The 19918-nt window shown below is 41.7% G+C and overlaps 1 protein-coding gene across 3 annotated transcripts in view; it reads left to right on the top strand.

Moving 5' to 3' along the window:
• The window catches only part of Fras1 (Fraser extracellular matrix complex subunit 1), a 405350-nt gene that overhangs the window by 274265 nt on the left and 111167 nt on the right, over positions 1-19918 (top strand). For all 3 annotated transcript variants that reach the window (XM_021210427.2, XM_029545004.1, XM_029545005.1), the window contains 3 exons: positions 1537-1863; positions 11300-11453; positions 17012-17199. In XM_021210427.2, the coding sequence (XP_021066086.1) occupies positions 1537-1863; positions 11300-11453; positions 17012-17199 (669 nt within the window). The remainder of the gene's footprint in view (positions 1-1536; positions 1864-11299; positions 11454-17011; positions 17200-19918) is intronic.

Below are 19918 nucleotides of genomic sequence, written 5' to 3' on the forward strand. Positions count from 1 at the left end.
ACCGGGTAACTTAGATGTTAGATGCTACCGTGTTTAAATTCAGATCAGTTTGCTCTGCTTGTCCTGGACAATACAGTTTGGTCAGTGAAAGACCTGGGGTAGAAATTAGCCAAACCTCCGACTCACAGCTGGTGTGTTCCCAGTTCCCTGGGTTCTGTTTCTTCCTGCACAGTCAAGTGAACAAGTAATAATGGCATGTTTTGGGTTTTATTCATTATGGGATATGCCTTTATCAACTTGACTTTATGAAGATGTAATTCTAGAAAGAAATTTAACTTACTTTTAGTTATTTTAAGGATGTGTAATATTTCACGGTCGTGTTGACTTGGGGGTCTTCCTATGTAAATAGATTTGATGTTTTCTGTTTATAGACTTTAATATCACCCTTGATCCTTTGTGTTTCAGAATGCGAGGATCTGTTCATTTTTCTGTATGAACTCACGCAGTGTTAGAGCTGCAACATTGTGTGATTATTATAGTGATGAACTAGTTACGTATTAAACTGATGGACAAATGTGTCTTCCAGGAAGCTAGGAGTGGGGTGCCTGTGTGGAATTTTAAAGCCATTTGGGTTGTAGAAGGCAGTGTGTTATGGAAGATCCCGGACAGCTGAACTTCAAACACAAAATCTAAGAAAATGTTTTCTTTCCTTGGCTTCTGGCCTGCTTGCTAATCTCTCTCTCTCTCCCTCTCCCTCTCCCTCTCCCTCTCCCTCTCCCTCTCCCTCTTCTGTTCTCTTCCCCTCCCTCCACTCTCTTCCTCTCTTTCCTCCATGTGTGTGTGCATGTGTGTGTGCGTGTGCATGTGCATGTGTTTTCTGTGGTGCTTCATTAACTTTTATTTCTGTGAAAGAACATTTTATCTGCTCACTAAGGTAATAGAACAAACTGACAAGTCTTAGGAAAACATTAACTTTTGCTGTGTTAGCAGTGCCATAAGAATTAGGCAGGTGGTTGTCTTACCATGCCAGGATCTTGGATCTTGTCTGGCTTTATAAGCTGAATTGGGGTGGGGCCCTGTCGATATAGGGGTGAACTAATTAGAAGAATATTACCAAGAGGACTGGTAATAACATGGATTCAGAGAGTGGGATTATGTCATTGAATCAGCATGCAGGAGTGTGGTATAGGCAAGTGTTTACCTCCCAAATTCCATGCCTCCTATTAGTCTTTATTGGATTCAGACATCTGGTTGGGTTTTGTGACACTGAGCTGTGTTCTTCTGCAAATGCTGGGGGTGGGGTGTGCAATCCAAGATGGCTGAGAAGTTAGAACCTTAGAAGCAAATAGCACTTCTAGATTGCATTTACTCAAGACGGGTTCTGAAGTGGCTTAAGGGACCTCTAGAATCCAGAGGCATGGAATAACCCCAGTCCCTATGGCCCTCCATACCTCTAACAAATAATTTCATCATGGAATATGTTGGCACTTTCATAAGTTTCTTAAAGGAATTGAATCAGGTTAGACACACTGCTGTCTTATCTGCTGCATTAATCTATTTAATGGCTTCTCTTTCCACTTTCCTTCAACCCCACAGGCTCCGTATGTGCTGAGAAATGAAGTTCTCCACGTCAGCAAAGGAGAGCGGGCAGCCATCACCACCCAGCTGCTTGACATCCGGGATGATGACAACCCGCAAGACGTGGTCGTGAATGTGCTCGATCCTCCCCTTCATGGCCAATTGCTCCAAATGCCTCCAGCCCCTGCAGCCTCGATTTATCAGTTCCATCTCGATGAACTCTCCAGGGGCCGCCTCCTCTATGCTCATGATGGTTCAGACAGCACATCTGATATTATGGTCTTTCAGGCCACTGATGGACACTCCTTCCAAAATATACTTTTCCATGTGAAGAACGTGCCCAAGGTAGGTGTCATCCATAGGGTTACAGTTTCCTTGTGTCTACCTGTGAAGTTTTACTCACAGAACTATTTTGGCAATGCTCATAAAGTTAGGCGTGATGACGGATTCATTCATTTGTCCCAGCGAAGTATCTTATACATCAGTTCAGTATAATTTGATAGGTCCACTGCTGATCTGCTAGATTCCCCACTGGCCTGCAGCTATGAAACTGTGTTCTGTTCTTCCTGTTGTACCCTGCATGACCATGATCATGGGGGCCAAGGTATCTCTTTCTCTGTGTCCTTTCACAACAGCTCATGAAATGAGATCCTCGCTGCCTGGTTATCTGAGTTGATCAAACAGAGTGAGGCCAACCCTTCTGTTAGCCAAGCTGAAGGAATGTGAAGAAACTGTGGATAGCCACAGGCGCTGTCCTGAGAGCCAGAGTATGCTTCCCATTCTGTGTCACTGGCGTGCCACCTCTGTATGTTGTGCCATGTCTATGCACACCCGTGGTATTGGTTGCTTAACATTTACTTGATGTTTTATCCTAACAATGATATAAAACCACGAGCTTTGAGTAGAATCGTACCCTCGCTGAATTTTTTTAAATGCGTATAGAGCCATTCTATATAGTTTTGTCTGTGTCCAATAAAAGATGTTCTTGAACACTGTAGACAAGATGCTTGTCACATCACAGGGGATGCTAAGCTAACCTGTTCAGGAGAAAACACTCCTGCCAGCGTCGCTCAAAGCTTGTTGCTGGTCACGCGGAGGCCCTTTCCTCCAAATAGCTTCTCCTCGTGGTAGTAAAGTTGGAAACAATAAGCTTTTTAGCTCTAAATATCACTACCCGCAGAGCTGGTATGGGTGCTTAGCTAAAGAGATTTTTTTTTTCCCGAGGATACTTTAAAATCTCTTGCTGTTATCCCACTAACAAGGTAAGGTGGTGCCCTTCCCTGAACCTCGTGTGCTCTAACTTGTTCCTGCTGGAAGCAGTGGTGGAGGCAGGAGACAGGAGACAGGTGAAGTGTGTGAAGGCTAATTGTGCGGCAGAGCTGGCAGACGGCCACCATGTGGCGAGTCCTAATAGTCACCCTCTCGTGGTAGCCTGCGGACATGAGGTTCAGTTCTGGAGAGTTGGAATCTGGACAGATGCAGAAAGTCTTTTCTTCTTCCTTCTTGGTTTCCTACCGGAGCCTGCGGTGGTCATCAGCACAGCCCTGACCAGAGACTTTCCCATCAATCCTTGGTTTTCAATCTGGGTGGGGAGCTTGTCTCAGCGTATTGCACAATTTTGTGCAGGGTAGTGTAGGATGAAAGGGAACTTCTAGGATTTGCCCTGCTTTGACTACCAAACAGAACAAAACAAAACAAAAAAAAGAATGAAACCCGTGGGGGGGGGGGAGGAAAAAACACAGACTTCATATTCCTGCAGGCCTTGTACCTGTGAGTCGTGTAGGAAGTCTGGGTCTGTTGCTTACTCCTGAAGAGTGAGTTCAGGTGGTGCCTTTTCTCCCTCCCCCTTCTCATCTGCCATCCCCCATAGCACCACCCTGGCTACCTACAAGGTGACTTGTAACCGTGTTTCCAAATAGTGACACTGGTGGCCTGGGCCTCAGCACTGTGAGAATGCACTGATAATAAATTTGTTTGTGTCCATGATTAAACTACACAAACGTCTTCTACTTTTTTATTTTAGGAATTAAAATAAATGTGTCTTTATACCCTTTCTCTGGGCCCTTTTATCCTGCTGGAAGGTCCAAGTATTGGTTGTATGGCCTTGCTTATTCTACAGGAAATTATAGCATAAGTAGAAGGGCTCTTTGTTTGCTTTGTTTTTAATATTTACTGGACACTAAAATTGACGTGAATTGTTCCTTTTAATCTTCCCATTCATTCTGTGGTGTTTGTATAATTCTCTCTTACTTACCAAAGGAGGAAACTAAAACAAGAGGAGATTTAGAAATCTTCATTTGCAAAAAGGTTTTCAGCATCTGAGCTAAGATTTCAATTCAAGTATGCCAGCTTCCCACAGGCAGCCAGGAGGCTCTTTCATTCTAGCCTGAGGCTTCCAACATTTTAGGCACAGATAGTCTCATTCCCTTGATGGATTAAATGAAGACAAAAATGTATTCATTTTTCTCTATGTCCTATCCAAGCAAGTAGGCCCCAAGCCTTCTAGAATCTTCCCTCTGGATTCACTACAGCTTATTATAAGAGAGGCTATTTATACTCATAGGTCTACTGGGCCCAGGAAATCAAACTGGCCTGGTTGTTACAGTGACTGGTGAATGTACAGTTGGATAGAAGTGCTCTCATTCTAAGAGCGGTTCTGAAGAAGGGCACGGGACTTCTTTCCCTCCGGCTACACGTGTGTTAAATCTGGAGACTTGCTAATATCTAGTTAGTGACTTTAATAGAATGGACAAAGATGTCGTAATCTCCTATGAATAGGTACACAAGTGATTCCCTATCTCGTTCAGTGGAAATGTTAGCCTGATTTTCGGTTCTTTCTCTGCTGATGGAATAGAAAGAAGCTTTGTAAGAGGAAGCGTTAATTTAGTTTTGCTCTCCGAGCAGGGCACATTTATGTTTTTGTTGGACGGTGTAATGGCTTGAACAAGATGGGTGGCTATGTCTCTATCTCCCAGGTGGTTCCTGCCAAGTACAAAATGCTCAGGGCATCTCTGATGATCCTGGTGTGGTTCTTTGGGGCTAAGGGAAGGAATTATGAGTTCAGTCCTGTTTTTCAAGTTCTATACTGCTTCACCCAGACTTGGCCTGGCAGAGCATAAACTCAACTGCCACTTCCAGGAGGATGCTGAGCTACTGTGGGGGAAAATAGAGTCAGGAATGATGTCGAAACATGTTTTACAGGGGCAGGAGACAAAGGGGGAAAAAGATTTAAAAGTAATAACGAATGCTCTGCTGAACAGCTTTTCATTAATTGGGTGAATTAAGTAGCTCGACAAACCCAAACCTGTTATAGATATATGCTTCTAACAAAGTTCCACATCCTGCAAGGGCTACAGTGTGGGTGGGTGAGAGTCAGCTCTGGTAGATGGCTCTTTTGTTGACTTTCCAAGGAATTGCCCCCTTTTCCGTTAACTATGATGCCCCTGGAAACCTTCTTTCCATGCTGCCATCCGATCTGACAGTCTTCCTGATCCCCTTTGTTGTTTGAAGAGTTCTTTTCTGCCACTAGCTAATGCATTAATGTTTAAGGTTCCCCACCCCCACCCCCACCCCACCCCAAAGCCAGAGTAAGAACCAGCTAAAAACTTCTGTCTCTGAGAGCCCTTTCTTCTGTGGGATTGCCTATGTGGAGCTTAAAATTCCCTATTGTATTGCATCCCATCTCACTCATGCCTCTCACGGGGAGCTTTTATGGGGACACAGTGAGATACAATTATTTGTGTGAACCTCAAATGTCAGTGGTGTAAGAATGTTTGGTAGATGAGTAAACACAACTAAATCCTTTCCAAATATCATTTTTCATTCTTGTGGACGGGTGTGCTATTTAGTTTGCTCTTTCCATTGTCTCATGAGATATATACTAAGGAAATGTTTATTGACTTAAATATTGGAATCTACCCCCAAGCAAAGGCTGCAGGCTCCAGACCTGAACTAGGAAGCCTCTGAGCTCTTGTTGACAAGCACAGAGCCGTCTGGTTATCTCGCCGTCTGGTTATCTCACCTGCTATCCTCCTGCCAGCTCATTTCACCTCATGGCTTCTGCAGCACTCTCGTCTCCCCTCAAGTCCATACTGTCCTGCACCACCAGAATCTTAAGTCCATGGTATAAATGAGCTCTTGAAAATGACGGTATACTTTTACAGAATAAGTGGGAAGACTGGCCAACTAGCCATTTGCTAAATAGAGTTTTGAAAACTTTGGTCTGGAATATTTGGTCCCAGAATTGGACTATGATATCATGTGAGCTAAAGTTTCATTCTTTATGACTCCATTTTCATTTGGTGAGGGAATTTTATTTCGTTGCAAAGGATGGAAGGTTGTGCTTTTACTGTTATTCACAATGTTAATATTTTTACTTGTAATACAATATGTGATGGCTAAATTTTATTACCAGCATTTTTGTATGCCTGTTGTTCTATGAAATGAATTAGAAGAACTATTTAATTTAAAGTGCTGCTTTAATCATGTCCTCAATTTTACTCATTGGGATTTCATTGCCTGCTAATGTACTCTGAGGGATACATAAAAACATCAGAGGGCAGGATTGTTCAACTAGTAAAATAACTAATTTATTGAGCAATGGAGGAAAGCTATAAGGAGAAAAAGAAATTCCAAAATGTCAACAATTAGGGGGAGCTTACTCTAAGAGTTGGCTTTTGAACACATTAGCTATAGAAACGATGTTGAGTAGCTTCCCATCCATTTCTTCTTGAACATTCCCAGTTCTCTTCCCAAGGGAAAATATTAAAAACAACCATGATCAAGATGAATATGAAGATTATTATTTCTCTTTCAAAACAATGAATAAAGCTTTAAAAAGCCCTGTATATTTAATAGTTAAAACACAATACATCTGAGGCTACAAACATAGCCAAGAAACCACCAGTGCTTCAGACTCATAGACACCATCACTGCCCAAGATTTCCTATGTGTCTCTTACCATTACTCTTATCTTCTGGTACGGATACTTAGCACCGGATCTGTCCTCTTAGCAAACAAAGCATTACTAGCTATAGACAGCATGGTATAGGTTAAAAGGGCTTACTCAGTTTGTGGATCTGAAATTCCATACCATTTGACTGTTAACTTCCATTTTCTTGTCTCATGTGCCTGTCTACCCCTAGTCTGCTTAGAGGCCACATAGTGACATCACACAGCTTTTATCTTCTTCCTCTGTGTAGCTCATTTCTTTCAGCTGAGTGTACTCTAAATCCATCCACATTGTCAGAATGGCAGGATTCTCTCCTATTTGTAATGAATGAATGATGCATATTGTATGTATGCAGAGGTTGTGGGGAATCTGAATGCATAGATTCTATTTTCTTTGTCTTTTCAACATTCACTGCTGATTTAACATGAAGCTTGCATATAGTCTTGGAGTTACAATGATCCACTTTAAACAGATACAGCATTTTCAATCACACATTCCTTTCTACTTATATGAGTCCTTGACACCCGATATGCTGTTCCCACCACAATTTTTTTCCATGTCAACAGACCCACTAATAGTTTCTAGGATTATTAATTGTCTTTTGTACTTGTGCTTTTTAAAGACTTATTGCAGTCATTCTTAGCCATGAAGATGCTCTATAAATATGTACATGCATGCATGCACGTACTCACATGCAGCGTATTGTGTAAGGAATAATGGGAACGAAGATATAGGCTGAGACTGTTCAGAAGAGAGACAACAGTTTTGGCTGGATGTTTCCAGCCTGCTGTTGGTTGAATCTGTGGATCTAAAGCCTGTAGGAACAGTCTACTCTACTTGCCATCCGTGGATGGGTTTTCTACTTTCGAGTTTTCAAATTGCTAATTAACATCCTTTCCTTTCAACTTGCAGAGCTCAGCATTTCTTGTCAGAAGGGCCAGCTTGTGGTCAACTATACTCGCTTCGATTTGTTCAGAAAGTCTCCTTCACTTATGAAACGACAGCCTTGCCAGTGAATTATTCTTGGTTTGCAATTTTGTCTTTCATTGCTTTAACTGTATAATACCACTTTCCGGTATTACACAGAGTTCATGCTGTCCTTTCGACGCAGTTCCCATGTGATGCAGAATTCCCTTTGTGCTCATTTTTGAAAACTTGACTGTCATGTGAAGATTTCTTCAGATTCAATTTTCTTGGCATTCTGAGCTTCAGTGATCTGGACAAGCATCTCCCAGCTCAGATTTGGAAGGTTTTCTGACATTATTTCTGTTCGCAAGAGTCTGTTCTTTATGCCTCTTCTCCTTCTTCTTTTGTGTTCCCAGTCTGGATAGTTTGTTTGAGGCTTGCTGATTTTTTTCTCTTTCTTTCAATAGGAACCTCCATTGACGCTCTCTTGGGTTTTTAATTCATACATTTTATTATTTAGCTCCAGATTTCTGCTAGTTATTTTTTTAATGGTTGTTGGCCTTCAGTAGACTTTTTATTGTGCTTGTGCACTACTCCTTTAATTCGTGTTTGGCTTGCTGTCTGGGTCCACTCGTTGCTCATGCGTCTTTGATACTCTTGTTTTGCATTCTCTGCCATGCAGTCCATCGCTCTCTCTCTCTCTCTTTAGAACCAGGCCCTGTAGATTTATTTTCTCCCTGTAGTGCCATCATGTTTCTTTGTTCATCTTCTCTGTGTTCCTTGAAACCGTGCATTTGAACACTCTGTTTGGCTTCCTGAGAAAAAACGCTTACAGTACTCAGCTCCAGCTAAAGATTTTGGAGTTCTTTTAAAATGATAGTCCCTGCACACACTCATTCTTTTTCTTTTGATCTCTCCTTTGGAGAAGTTTGAGGATTTTAGGCCTTCTCTTGGCACCTCACTTTGTGAAAGCCTAAACCCTCCCTATAACTGTGCAGTGATATTCAAGTGACATATTAGGTGTGTACTGACTAAAGAATCTTATGTGCACTGTCACCAGAACATAGAAACTTGGCTTCAGCAGAGGCTGTGTGGAGTACCACCAGTGCTTACTGGCTATTTGGGCAATGTCTTAGTAACTTTTCTATTGCTGTGATAGGCACCGTGGTCAAGGCAAGTTTTAGAGGCAAAAGTTTCAGAGGGCAAGTCCATGCCGTTGTAGTGGTTCACATAAGAATGGCCCAATAGGATCATATATTTAAGTGCTCAGTCATCAGGGAATGGCACTGTTGGAAAGGATTAGAAGGATTTGGGGATGTGGCTGTGTTGAAGGAAATATGTCACTGGAGGTGGGCATAGAAGTTTTAAAGCCCACACCAGGTTTATTCCCCCACCACACACACACACCACCACCACCACCACCACCTGTGCAACCTATGGATCAGGGTGTAGCTCTCAGCTACTTCTCCAGTACTACAACCACACCCGTCCCTGCCATGGTGATAATGGACTAAACTTCTGAAAGCATAAGCAAGTCCTCAGTTAAAGGGCAGACTGGGAGGGGGGCAAAACTTGGAAAGTAATAAAAATAAAAAATAAAAAATAAAAGTGAAAAAAACTGCTTTCTTTTATAAGCATTGCATTGGTCATAATATCTCTTCAGAGCAATAACAGTGACTAAGTCGGCCATCATGGTGGGGAGCATGACAGAAGACAGGCTGTCACTGAGACAGTTTTAGATAACACAAATACACTAGGGCCTGGGGTTTGTAATTGCTAGAAATCTTTCTAATAGAAGCAGCTTAGTCAACTTTGACTTTGGTTGTAGAGATCAATTATGTACCAATAATCGCATTATTGGACTCATCAGACAATGTAGCTTTCATATTCCAAGCCAGTAAGTGCTGTAACCTCAGCACACAATCCCTGGACAGCTCTCCATTGTGTCTTTATCTCCACCACCCTTTGTCAGTGTAATTGTCTATGGCTTCTCTGGGAAGGCTGCAACCACTTAGGACACAGTGCGTCTTGCAAGTCAGTGCGCAGAACAGTGTGTTCTAGTAGCAGCTGGAAGCCCATTAGGTATTAAAATATAGCTCAGGTCCTACACCAGATCTGCTGAGTAAGACTTCCTAAATCAAAATATTCACTTTTTAAATAGCCTAGAAGATATGCAGGTGTGCCAGCTCATGAGAAGTACTGCCCAGGATAGACTGCAGTGGTCTGGATTTTGGCAAATTATATGCAATGCTTTAGGCATGCCTTTCTTTTTTATTCCTGCAAATAATATGCTATAAGCATTCTGGAAAGAGGAAGTTCCCTGGAATTTTTTGATAGAACATTAACCAAGGCAGGAAGGACCCTTTTCCTATTCTCCTTAGAGAACATCATTTGACTCTGTTTTGGAATGTGTGATGGAAATAGCCATAACTACCTTCTGGAGGTGAAAAAGTCACACCAAGTAACTGTTGAACATGGGTACCACCTCTTCTGAAAAACGCCCTCCTGCGAGAGAGTGTTTGCTCTGTGGTTTAGTGGCATATTTGAAAGAAACAGATTTTGGAGAGCCATCCCTTCTAAATGCCCAATTTAAAAATACTGGCTCTCCTGGCTTGTGTTATGGAAACAAAGTGAGACTAGATAGAACACAGGCACCCTCATTAATATTATTCCTGGGAAGATGTTAATGGTGGTGCTTAGGAAGAGAGTGCATAAATCAGGACTGGCAGTGCTTTGCAACGGTGTGAGCCTCGACAGTGACAACGGTTGCCTTCCCTGGAGTGCAGGATGCTCCCAGCTATTGCTGCCTCTCTTTCCATCCGTTGTCTCTTTAATGGAATCTTACTCTTCCTTCCTCCTACAGCTACCTCCTAGCAGGCCTTCATCTTTTTTCCCCTGTGCTTTTGCAAGGATGTACAGAATGTTGTCTGTGATGCCCCCTTCATCCAGCATTAGTCACTGCAGTTTCGTGGCCTTGGACTCCATCTTTCTGAAACAGACTAATCAACTCCTCATTCTGTTCATCCCACTGTCTTCCCTAAACATTCTCATGTCCTCTCCCGTGTCTGCGAGTTAAACTGAGACTTCAGCATGATGGGATGGCAGAAGTGGCTGCTGCCTCCTCCTCCTCCTCCTCCTCCTCCTCCTCCTGCCTTCCTTGGGATGCTGTTATTTTTGATCCCACCTTTTTTAGCTGCCTAAGTTCTACTGGTACCAAGGATTTGGACATTTGTTTCCATCTTTACCTTTGCTTAATCAGCTCACGCATCTGCCTAGAATCTGTTGCATTACTTTCCTTCTTAGAAAGCCACTGTTTTTGTTACTCAGAAATAAAATGATGTTTCCTTTGGAAAACCTTTCTGAAACTTTCACCCGTTATTCCTGAGTGCTCCCTCCTCAAGCTTCTTGCAGAGTGCCATTGTGAAACATCTGTTTCTTCCTGTTTTTTTACCACTAGGCTCCATGCTCTGCATATGGGATGTTTCTAGATACTTACTCTAGAGGAGATGGCATCTTGTATGTGCTTAAAGAATTACTCAAATACTCCTGTGGTGAGTGAGGACCAAAAGACAGTTGGAAAGACAAAAAGAAAAAGAAAGGAAGAAAGAAAGAAAGAAAGAAAGAAAGAAAGAAAGAAAGAAAGAAAGAAAGAAAGAAAGAAAGAAAGAAAGGGAGAGGGTTAGTTTCCTGAATATTAGAAGTCACTTATTGAAGATAAATGAAAAGATAGAATATGAATACATTTACGTATATACAGACATATGCACATATCTATACACAATATTCACACATGAGGGACAGTGTGAACTGCTCTTCCCTGTGAGATGACCTTTAGTGACAATGAGTCCGTAAGGCTTGCTTTTTTTGAGCAGCCACTTTTCTGAGTATGTGTGGACCCAGTGCTGTACTTCTATTTCATTCCAGAATGACAGAGCTCTGCGGCTTGTGACCAACTCTATGGTGTGGGTTCCGGAAGGCGGGATGCTGAAGATCACCAACCGAATCTTGCAGGCTCAAGCTCCAGGTGTCAGAGCCGATGACATCATCTACAAGATTACACACAGCCACCCCCAGTTTGGTAATGTGTTTCTCTAGTGTGATTTCATCTGCATTCAGAGGGTAGGAGCCGGCTTGGCACCATGCCACAAAGCAAGGCTATGTACAGTTCAGAATATCTGAGTTTTCTAATGCTTCATACACCTCATTGAAGGACAGCGTGATCATGATGGAGAGCTATCACACTGTACACCTTAATGAGCACCTTATCACCACATTGTTATAATATCTAAGACAAGAATCTGTTTTTATGTCATTTTATTTTGCTCAGCGGCTTTCTGGTAGTCCCCAAGCTGACATGTATATGGATTGCCAAGGCCAGGTTCTCCTATCCTCTCAGACACATCTACAAACTCCCTATATTTTACTTTAAAATTTTATTTTGCAATTATTTATTGTGTTCATGACAGAGTATATGTGTGCCCTCAAGACACCATGTGTGCCCATGTATATCTACCATACGGCAAAGGACAACCTATGGGAGTTAGTTGTCTCTTTCTGCCGTGTGAGTCTCAAGGTCAAGCTCAAGTCGTTGGACTATCATCCTCAGTAGCAGGCTCCTTCACCCACTGAGCCGTGTCACCAGCCCTCACTCTTAGTAAGGGTTATAAAGTAACACAAAAACAGTCTTTAATATTCACCATTGTTACTTTTTCAAGAAATACAATGCACATTAAAAACCCAGGATATTTTCTGCTGACATCAACTGGACATGCAATTTCACAAGATATATATTGAGGTATTGCTCACAGTGACTCCCCCCAAATGAAGTCTCTATGTTCCAGCAACAGAAGCAGTCTTTGCATTTGCGCAGAGAGGAGGGGAGGGCAGCGTGTGTCCGTCCCTGTCACCCACTGTTCTTGAACCTGGCATTCATGGGTTTTGGCTAGTCTGACAGACAGTGAACTTCATAGATCTTCCTGTCTCTACCCATCCAGCACTGGGGATACGGGTACACACAATACCATGCCTAGCTTGTTAGCATGAGTGCTGGGATTTGAACTTAGGTCTTATACTTGTGCAGCAAGCCACCTCCCCAGCCCTTTACTGATCCTTTTGAAGAGAACTTTCAGATATGTGTGGACTCTTGCTTACTTTGGGGCCACTTGGTGATTTCTCATTTGGGAGGTTAGGGTACTGGGGATACATGATATGACTGTTTTATTGTGGTACCATTAACTTCAATCACTTGATGAAGTTGATAGCTGTAAAATTTCTCCACTACAGTTATTTTCCTCTTCTCTATAATTAATAGGTGTCCTGTTCTCAGGATACTGGCACTGCTGAGCTGGAGCAAGGTGACTTCTAAGTCCTTTTCATCTCTAAAGCCTCTCACTCTTGTGATGTATTAAATTCCCCAAATTTACATCCAATATTAAAGGCCAGAAATTAAGCTCCCACGTTCCATAGAAACAGCCCAGTACTTCATTAACTATTAAACAGAACAACGCTGAATTAAGTGGTTTTTAAGCAGATGAAAGTTTGCCATTTCAGCTAATAAACGCTTTATTGGGACCCTTTTCTATCATAACGCTCTTAATTAACTTCTTCTTACAAACCTAATCTCTGTGTGTCCAGTTCTCCCTACTAATAATCATCAAATCATTTTACCTTAGAGAACCTCTCGAGAGGGGAAAAGGTGGTGGAAGCTAGACACTCATAGAACCTACTTACATCCCTCTGTCTCAGTGAGATGCAGTGACGGCCCGCACCTCATGCCTTCTGGTTACAATGAGGTCCATCATCACTTTAGAACAGAGGCTATCAATCTGTGGGGCCCTTAAGCAAACCTCTGTCTCCAAAAACCATTTGCATTATGATCCATAACAGTAGCAAAATTACAGTTATGAAGTAGCAACAAAAATAATTTTATGGTTAGTCGTCATCACAATATGAGGAACTGAATAAATGCATTCGGAAGGTTGAGGACCACTGCTCTAGAACCTTTGATGAGGCTTTACGACTTTTGTGAAGAAATGACATCGGAATGAGCACAAATTGCTTTTACAGTATGAGTGGAAAGGGCCTAAACTCAGCCAGGCATGATGGTTAGACCTGCATTGCCAGCACTTGGAAAGCCAAAGTGGAGCAGTTGCCACTACTCAAGATCCAGGTAAGCTTAGATTACAGAGAGACAGGAACGAGAAAAAGAAACCCTGATCCAGACACTTCCAGACTCACCATTATTTACAAAGAGGTCTCAACCAGTTGATTGACACTTGTATCTTTAGGGCCTTTGTAGGGTTGAAAGTAGTTGATCAAAGTACCTTGTGCACCATTTGAGAGAGAATCTCACTTCTTCTAAATCATAATTTTAAATCATGTATCAAACCATAAGAAAGTCTGATGAATGATTTCAGGTGAGGAGCTTCGCAAAATAAATAAAAATGGCCTCAATCCCAGCACCGTTATAGAGATTCAAATAAGATTTTAAATTCTAATAACATTAATTTTCCTCTTCAAAATTCTTCATTAAACCTAAGCTTAAATACACAGCAAATCCCAGACAGAGGCAATGATGGTTTCCAAGCTTAGAATTTTGCATTAAGAAATGCATCTTCCTTCCAGGACAGCCAGGGCTACACAGAGAAACCCTGTCTCAAAAAACCAAAACCAAACCAACCAACCAACCAACCAAACAAACAAACAAAACAAAGGAAATGCATCTTCCATTTTTGTAGTATCAGGATGAAACATGAAATATTAGCTCTCCCCTCTTCATGAGGATGGCACCAAGTCCCCATGATTTCCTCTTATCTGCTTAGGTCATTGTTCCCAAGGCACCCACATTCCATGCATCCAGTGGTGAATTCCCGCTAGTCAATAAACCCGGCCTAAGCTACTCATCAGTGGCAACCACGCTGCCTGCAAGGTGGTCCTTCCTCCCTCCTCTCTTGTCTCTACACCTGTGCTTGGCAGCTCTCATTGCTTGCCTCCCCACTGTCTGCTTTGTGTCTCTACAAATCTCGTCTCTGTTACCTTAGTTCAGGTCTTTATCACAATTCTAGATTGGGTACAAACCTCCTCACTGGTTAACCCACCTAGATAAATGTTAACTATTGTTGTCATTTTTTAATAGAATAAACTTTGGCCTCCTTAACAGTATTTTCAAGCCTTATAGACTATCCTGTTTCAATCACACAATGCTGTGTTCCAATTTCGTGCACACCACTCACCTGCAGAAGCTCCCAGTGGCTCCCAGGTGCTTATAGGGCTGATCTGTAGCATGAGCAATAGAAAGTGTGTTCGGATTGTCTGTGGGCACTCTGTTCCTAAAGGCCTATTATAGTAGACGGTGCCTAGTAGGCACCCAAAGACTATTAAGTTGAAATGTTTGGAGTTAGTCAATATCCTATAATATCTTACAATACCTGTGTCACATGGAGGTGATTTTTTTTTTTTTTTTTTAGTTGAAAGTGTATTTCTCTCATTAGGCATTGTTAGGAACATCTGGCTTGTCTTTTCTGTTATGAAGCAGAGCAACTAGGAAATCCAGATGTTTCCTAGCCCACTCTTTCCGTTTACATTGTGACGATTTCCTTTCAGAGGTTTTTGCAACTGTACCGACACTGGTAATCAGGAGGCCGTGTCTGATCACAGTGTCTAATGACTAGGAGACATTTGTGGTAGAATTGTTCACTTGTGAGCAGAGGAAGAGTAACCCAGGACTAGAACTAGTCAGTCCCCCACATCACATGGTTCTAATGAAGAAGGGTGAGGGTGGTGACGTCCTCAAATTTCAGTGTTTCAATAGCCTCTGGTATGGCTTGCTCATCTCTAACTTGAATTTAGTGCATATAAATATTAGAATGGGTGTTTACTTTGAGTAAGAAGGCAGGTTTCTCTGTAGTAATGAAAATAATGCTACCAGTTTTGAAAAAATAATTATGTTATCAGTTATCCAATACAACCAGTGTCTTGAGATTTGAGCATCTGCCTACATATCATTTTAAAAATAGAAATCTAGTTTGTCTCTCTATATCTCTGTCTCTCTACCCATCTTCTCTCAGCTCCCCTCTTATTCTCTCTGTCGCTTGTGCGCGTGCACGCGCGCACACACACACACACACACACACACACACACACGAGCGCACTCATGTGCACGCACACATATATACACAAGCACCCCCACTCTTTTTCCTATCAATATGGCAGAGTAGCTTGTTTGGGGTTTGTTGTTAGGCAGAGAACACAGCCTGCTTTCAAAAATTTGTCCACTTTCCTGTGTGGTCTTCACTCAAAATCATATTCTTGTGAAATTTTAATTGTTCCTATAACACTTCTGTATTTGTGATCTCACCTAAAGATGATAGTAGCTTTGGGTGTGGGATAAGCATTAAAAAACAAATGGGCTGTGTTTGGATTTAGATTTCCTTGCTTCAGTTCAAATAAAATGTGTCAAATGGAGGGGCAGAAAATGCTAAGGTATTTATAAGACAAATAGTGACCCATGTACAGAAAACTGTAACAAACTGTTTTATGGCCAAGAATATGAACTTTCAATTCAAATCAACTCTTATCCGCTGTCCTCTGTCGGATCTTGAGGGAGATGATGACATCACTCACAAGACATAGAGGTGGCAGTGGGAGTCACCATCTTTGTCTCGAGCTGCCTCTAGAGTTTGTGTCCGTCAGTCTGAGCATCCTTTAGCCAACATGCTTGAGACCAGAATTTTTTAAGATATGGATTTTTTTTGTAATTTTGAGTGTTTGCAAATAAGTGATGAGCTATCTTAGAGATGAGACGCAAATCTAAGCACATGATCATTTATAATTCTTTATATACACATATATACTTCACCTGAAAATGACTTTCTAGAGTATTCTTGATGTTCCTAGCACTTGACTATGGTCTGTTAGTGAGATCTATCCAATATGTGATTTTAATGTTCCTAAAATTTGACTAGGACCTGTTATGTGAGTTTGCTCCAGTATGGAATTTTTTGCTATGATATTATTATGTTGGTGCTCAAAAAGGTTGGGACCTTGGGTCCGTATGGATTGTGGGTGTTTAAGTTACAGATGTTCCATCTGTGTTGGTTTTACTTTACACACAAACAATGGAGCCTTAGGAGTGTGAGTCAGCTCAGAAATCTGAGAGAGGCAGGGTTTGAACTGTCCTACCAGGGACAGCTCTTCTATATGTGCTCTATGTCAGCCAATCTTATCTGCACTGGACAGAATCCTCTCAGGAATAGCTCCCACTGAGCTCACTATCTGTCGAGTTTAAAACCTAAAACTGTTGTGTAGAATACATTTTGCACTGAAACTTCCATATGGAAATGTATCCATCCAGTGCCCAGGATGGGTCTATTTGCAGCGTCCACCACAGTTCGAGTTCCATTATGGAATTTTAATAGACACTAGTCAGTAACTCTATGCCTGAGCTGCCCTTAAATGGCTATTGGAGCCTGGGAGTTCTGTGTCTAAAGGGGAATTCAATTCTATTCATTGAGTTCTGACAGTGATCTGACCTTAGATCAAGGCACACATATTTCTTCAGCTTGTAAAGATGGGAAGGAATGAGGTCTCCGGCATGCTTTCCCCAGAGCTCTAACAGTATGGCCTGTGCTTCTCTAGGGGAGGTGGTCCTCCTGATGAACCTGCCTGCAGACAGTCCAGCCGGCCCTGCGGAGGAAGGACATCACCTGCCTGATGGAAGGATGGCAACCCCCATCAGCACCTTCACCCAGCAGGACATCGATGATGGCATCGTGTGGTACAGACACTTGGGAGCCCCCGCTCAGAGTGACTCCTTCCGCTTCCAGGTGCCCTCTGCCTCCTAACCACTCTCATTCACAGGCCACGTGTGCCATTTTCTTCAATTTGTCTGTCTAGAAGAGGGAAGCATAATTGATAGCATTAAAAGTTTTATAAATGTGCTTATTAGGGTAAAAAAGAATAAGTTCTACCTACGGACATGTTATTATCTTTTATTAAAAATTGATGATAGACCAGACCATAAGGAGAACCGTAAAAGCTAAAGAATAGCGAAAAATAGAAGGTTCCATCTGGTCATGCTGGATATAGACAAAGTCATAACAAAAAAGTAAACAAGTTTGTTAAACTGTATGGTATAGCTTAAATGTTCTTAAAGGAAACCAAAGACGTGAGCCATTAAGAACCATTGAAGAGACAATAACTTTTGAAGACTTACATGAAGTGTATAAAATTGTATTCACAAGAAAACTGATGGTACTACTTATTATTGAATAGGAGAACACAGAGCTAGGCAGACCAAATGCTTGACTCGGGGACCTAGCAAAGCACACGGAAAGGCCACGGAGAGCTAAAAAGAAGAAATTGGTTCATTTGACAACACCAGGAGTGACAAATGAGTGCCAGGCTAATTCTTTGTAAAGAACAACAGGATTAGACACACCTATAGCAAGAAGGACTTAGAAGGAAAACTTAGACAGAAATGCTAAGAAATAAGGGACGGTGTGTGAGAAACTGTTTAAGCAAGAAGAGAGAATTCTATAAGACATCAGGAAATAAATCTGCTCATGGTGATCAGCCCACATGGTGTCCCCTTCAAGTCACAGTTTTCCTTCACCTAAGGATGTACTCCACTTCTAATGCCAGGCATGTGTGTCTTTGTTGCCTGACTAATTTATACTGCATAAATCATGTGCTTTTCCAAAGAGACGGTTGATAGAAATATGGAGACTATTAAAATGAGGTTATTTTCAGCACATCGAATGTATGAAAGTGAACAAATGCTCTGTGCCCTTTGCTCCAGTTAACTTCTCAATTTCAGCACCTGGGATGGCAGTGGTCCTCAGAGAATGAGTCAGGATTGAGGCAAAGACCTCAATCAAAAGAAGTCACCTCAGCAAACTAGACCCCATAGATCTGCCTTCCCCTTCACAGGGGTCGAGACTGTGTGTTGTCACTGCGGAGTCTCTCCCTGGAAAGGGATTCTAAGCACCTTCCTAAAATGACAACCAATTGCCTTGCAATTTAATTACTGAGTGAAATAAAATATTGAAAAATAAGCCAGAAGGTCCTGATTTAGGGAAAGAGGAAAAGAAAGAAGACTTCTTAAGACAGATATGCCAGCATGTCTTTATCTACACTTCTAGCACTTTCTAAGTGCAAAGATCAGGAATTCAAGGGCCTCTACTACATAACAAGTTCAAGACCAGCCTGAGATACATGAAACCCAGTCTCAAACCAAACAAAGATTGCTCACTAGATTTATGACATACGCCTGGACATTATTACTTAGAAAGTGGTTCCCTATAGAGTCTTCACATTTCTTACATAAAACATAACAGAACTCCTACTTGAAATAGCTTTCAAAGTGTTGGTGATATTCTTTAGAAATATCTTCAAGAATGACAGAGTATCATTTTAGGCATATGGGTTTACACTATAACAAATTAACTAAACATCATCCAACCTGTGGTGTGCTAGGTCAAAGAGTAATCACCGTTCTTGCTTAAGAAGATTAGTTATGAGGTAGTGAGTTTGGCTTTTTAAGAAAACAATTTGGAAATTCCCTCTGGAAGCATTCCCAGAGGTGGGGGCTTGGGGGATTTTGAACAGGGACAGCATCTTTATTCTACGTGGGAAGTGACTCTGAGATGATGTTCTCCTGGACATAAAAGTGTAGCTGCCTATTTTTACAGTTTCATTACTTTGTAGGCATGCCACATATTGATTTAAAATGCACAGACACTTTATCCATGTGCTAAAGTAAATGGTTAGCAACTTTTCCCATTTATCATCTTAGTGTCCCCGGAAGATTTTTAACCAAAAGGATGTTGTCATATGTTTTTTCCCTTCCTTCCCCCCCCCCTTTAAAGCAGGAAGTGTAATATAATGAGCTGCATAGATTTAATTCTATTTTAATGCTGATTTGCTGTCATGAGCCATCAATGCAGCCCATCTGTTACTTTGCATGTATGATGGGATTTATGTAAGGCGAGTAGCATCTTTAAATAGAGTCAATCCAGTGAGGCAGCATGCACAGCCACAGTCAATTTTGGTGTAAAAAACTAGCTGTATATTCAGATCCTGTTGACACAGTCCCAGAAGATGTGGTTTGAAAAACACTAACATTGTATTTCACTATCAGTGTCTTTACTGAGAAGCTAGTCTGACTCATTTGCTCTGTTAATATACCCACGTTTCACAACCTGACCAATGTTGTTTCTTTGCCTTAACAATAGAAGGGATTATCTCCCCCAGCTCCTGATTTCTTAAGTCTATCAAGGTCACCTTGGCTGGTGGCAAGAGGATAAACCCAACTGAACCATTTCTTACTCTGACTTTGAGACATTACTCTATTTCTTTTTTCAATTTCTTCTGTAAAATGTGTAATAATACTATTGCTTGCTGGGAAATAGGAAGATCACTTTTGAAAAGCTAATGAGAGCTAAGCCCACACTAGCTGATCAGTGAAGTAGAGCTGCGGTCATTGGTATGGCTCACAGCAGGATGTAAGACTGGCATCTCCTTGAAGACATCTGGCTATCCCGA

This window comes from Mus pahari, chromosome 13, assembly GCF_900095145.1.
Source record: "Mus pahari chromosome 13, PAHARI_EIJ_v1.1, whole genome shotgun sequence".
In the NCBI taxonomy this organism is placed as follows: domain Eukaryota; kingdom Metazoa; phylum Chordata; class Mammalia; order Rodentia; family Muridae; genus Mus; species Mus pahari.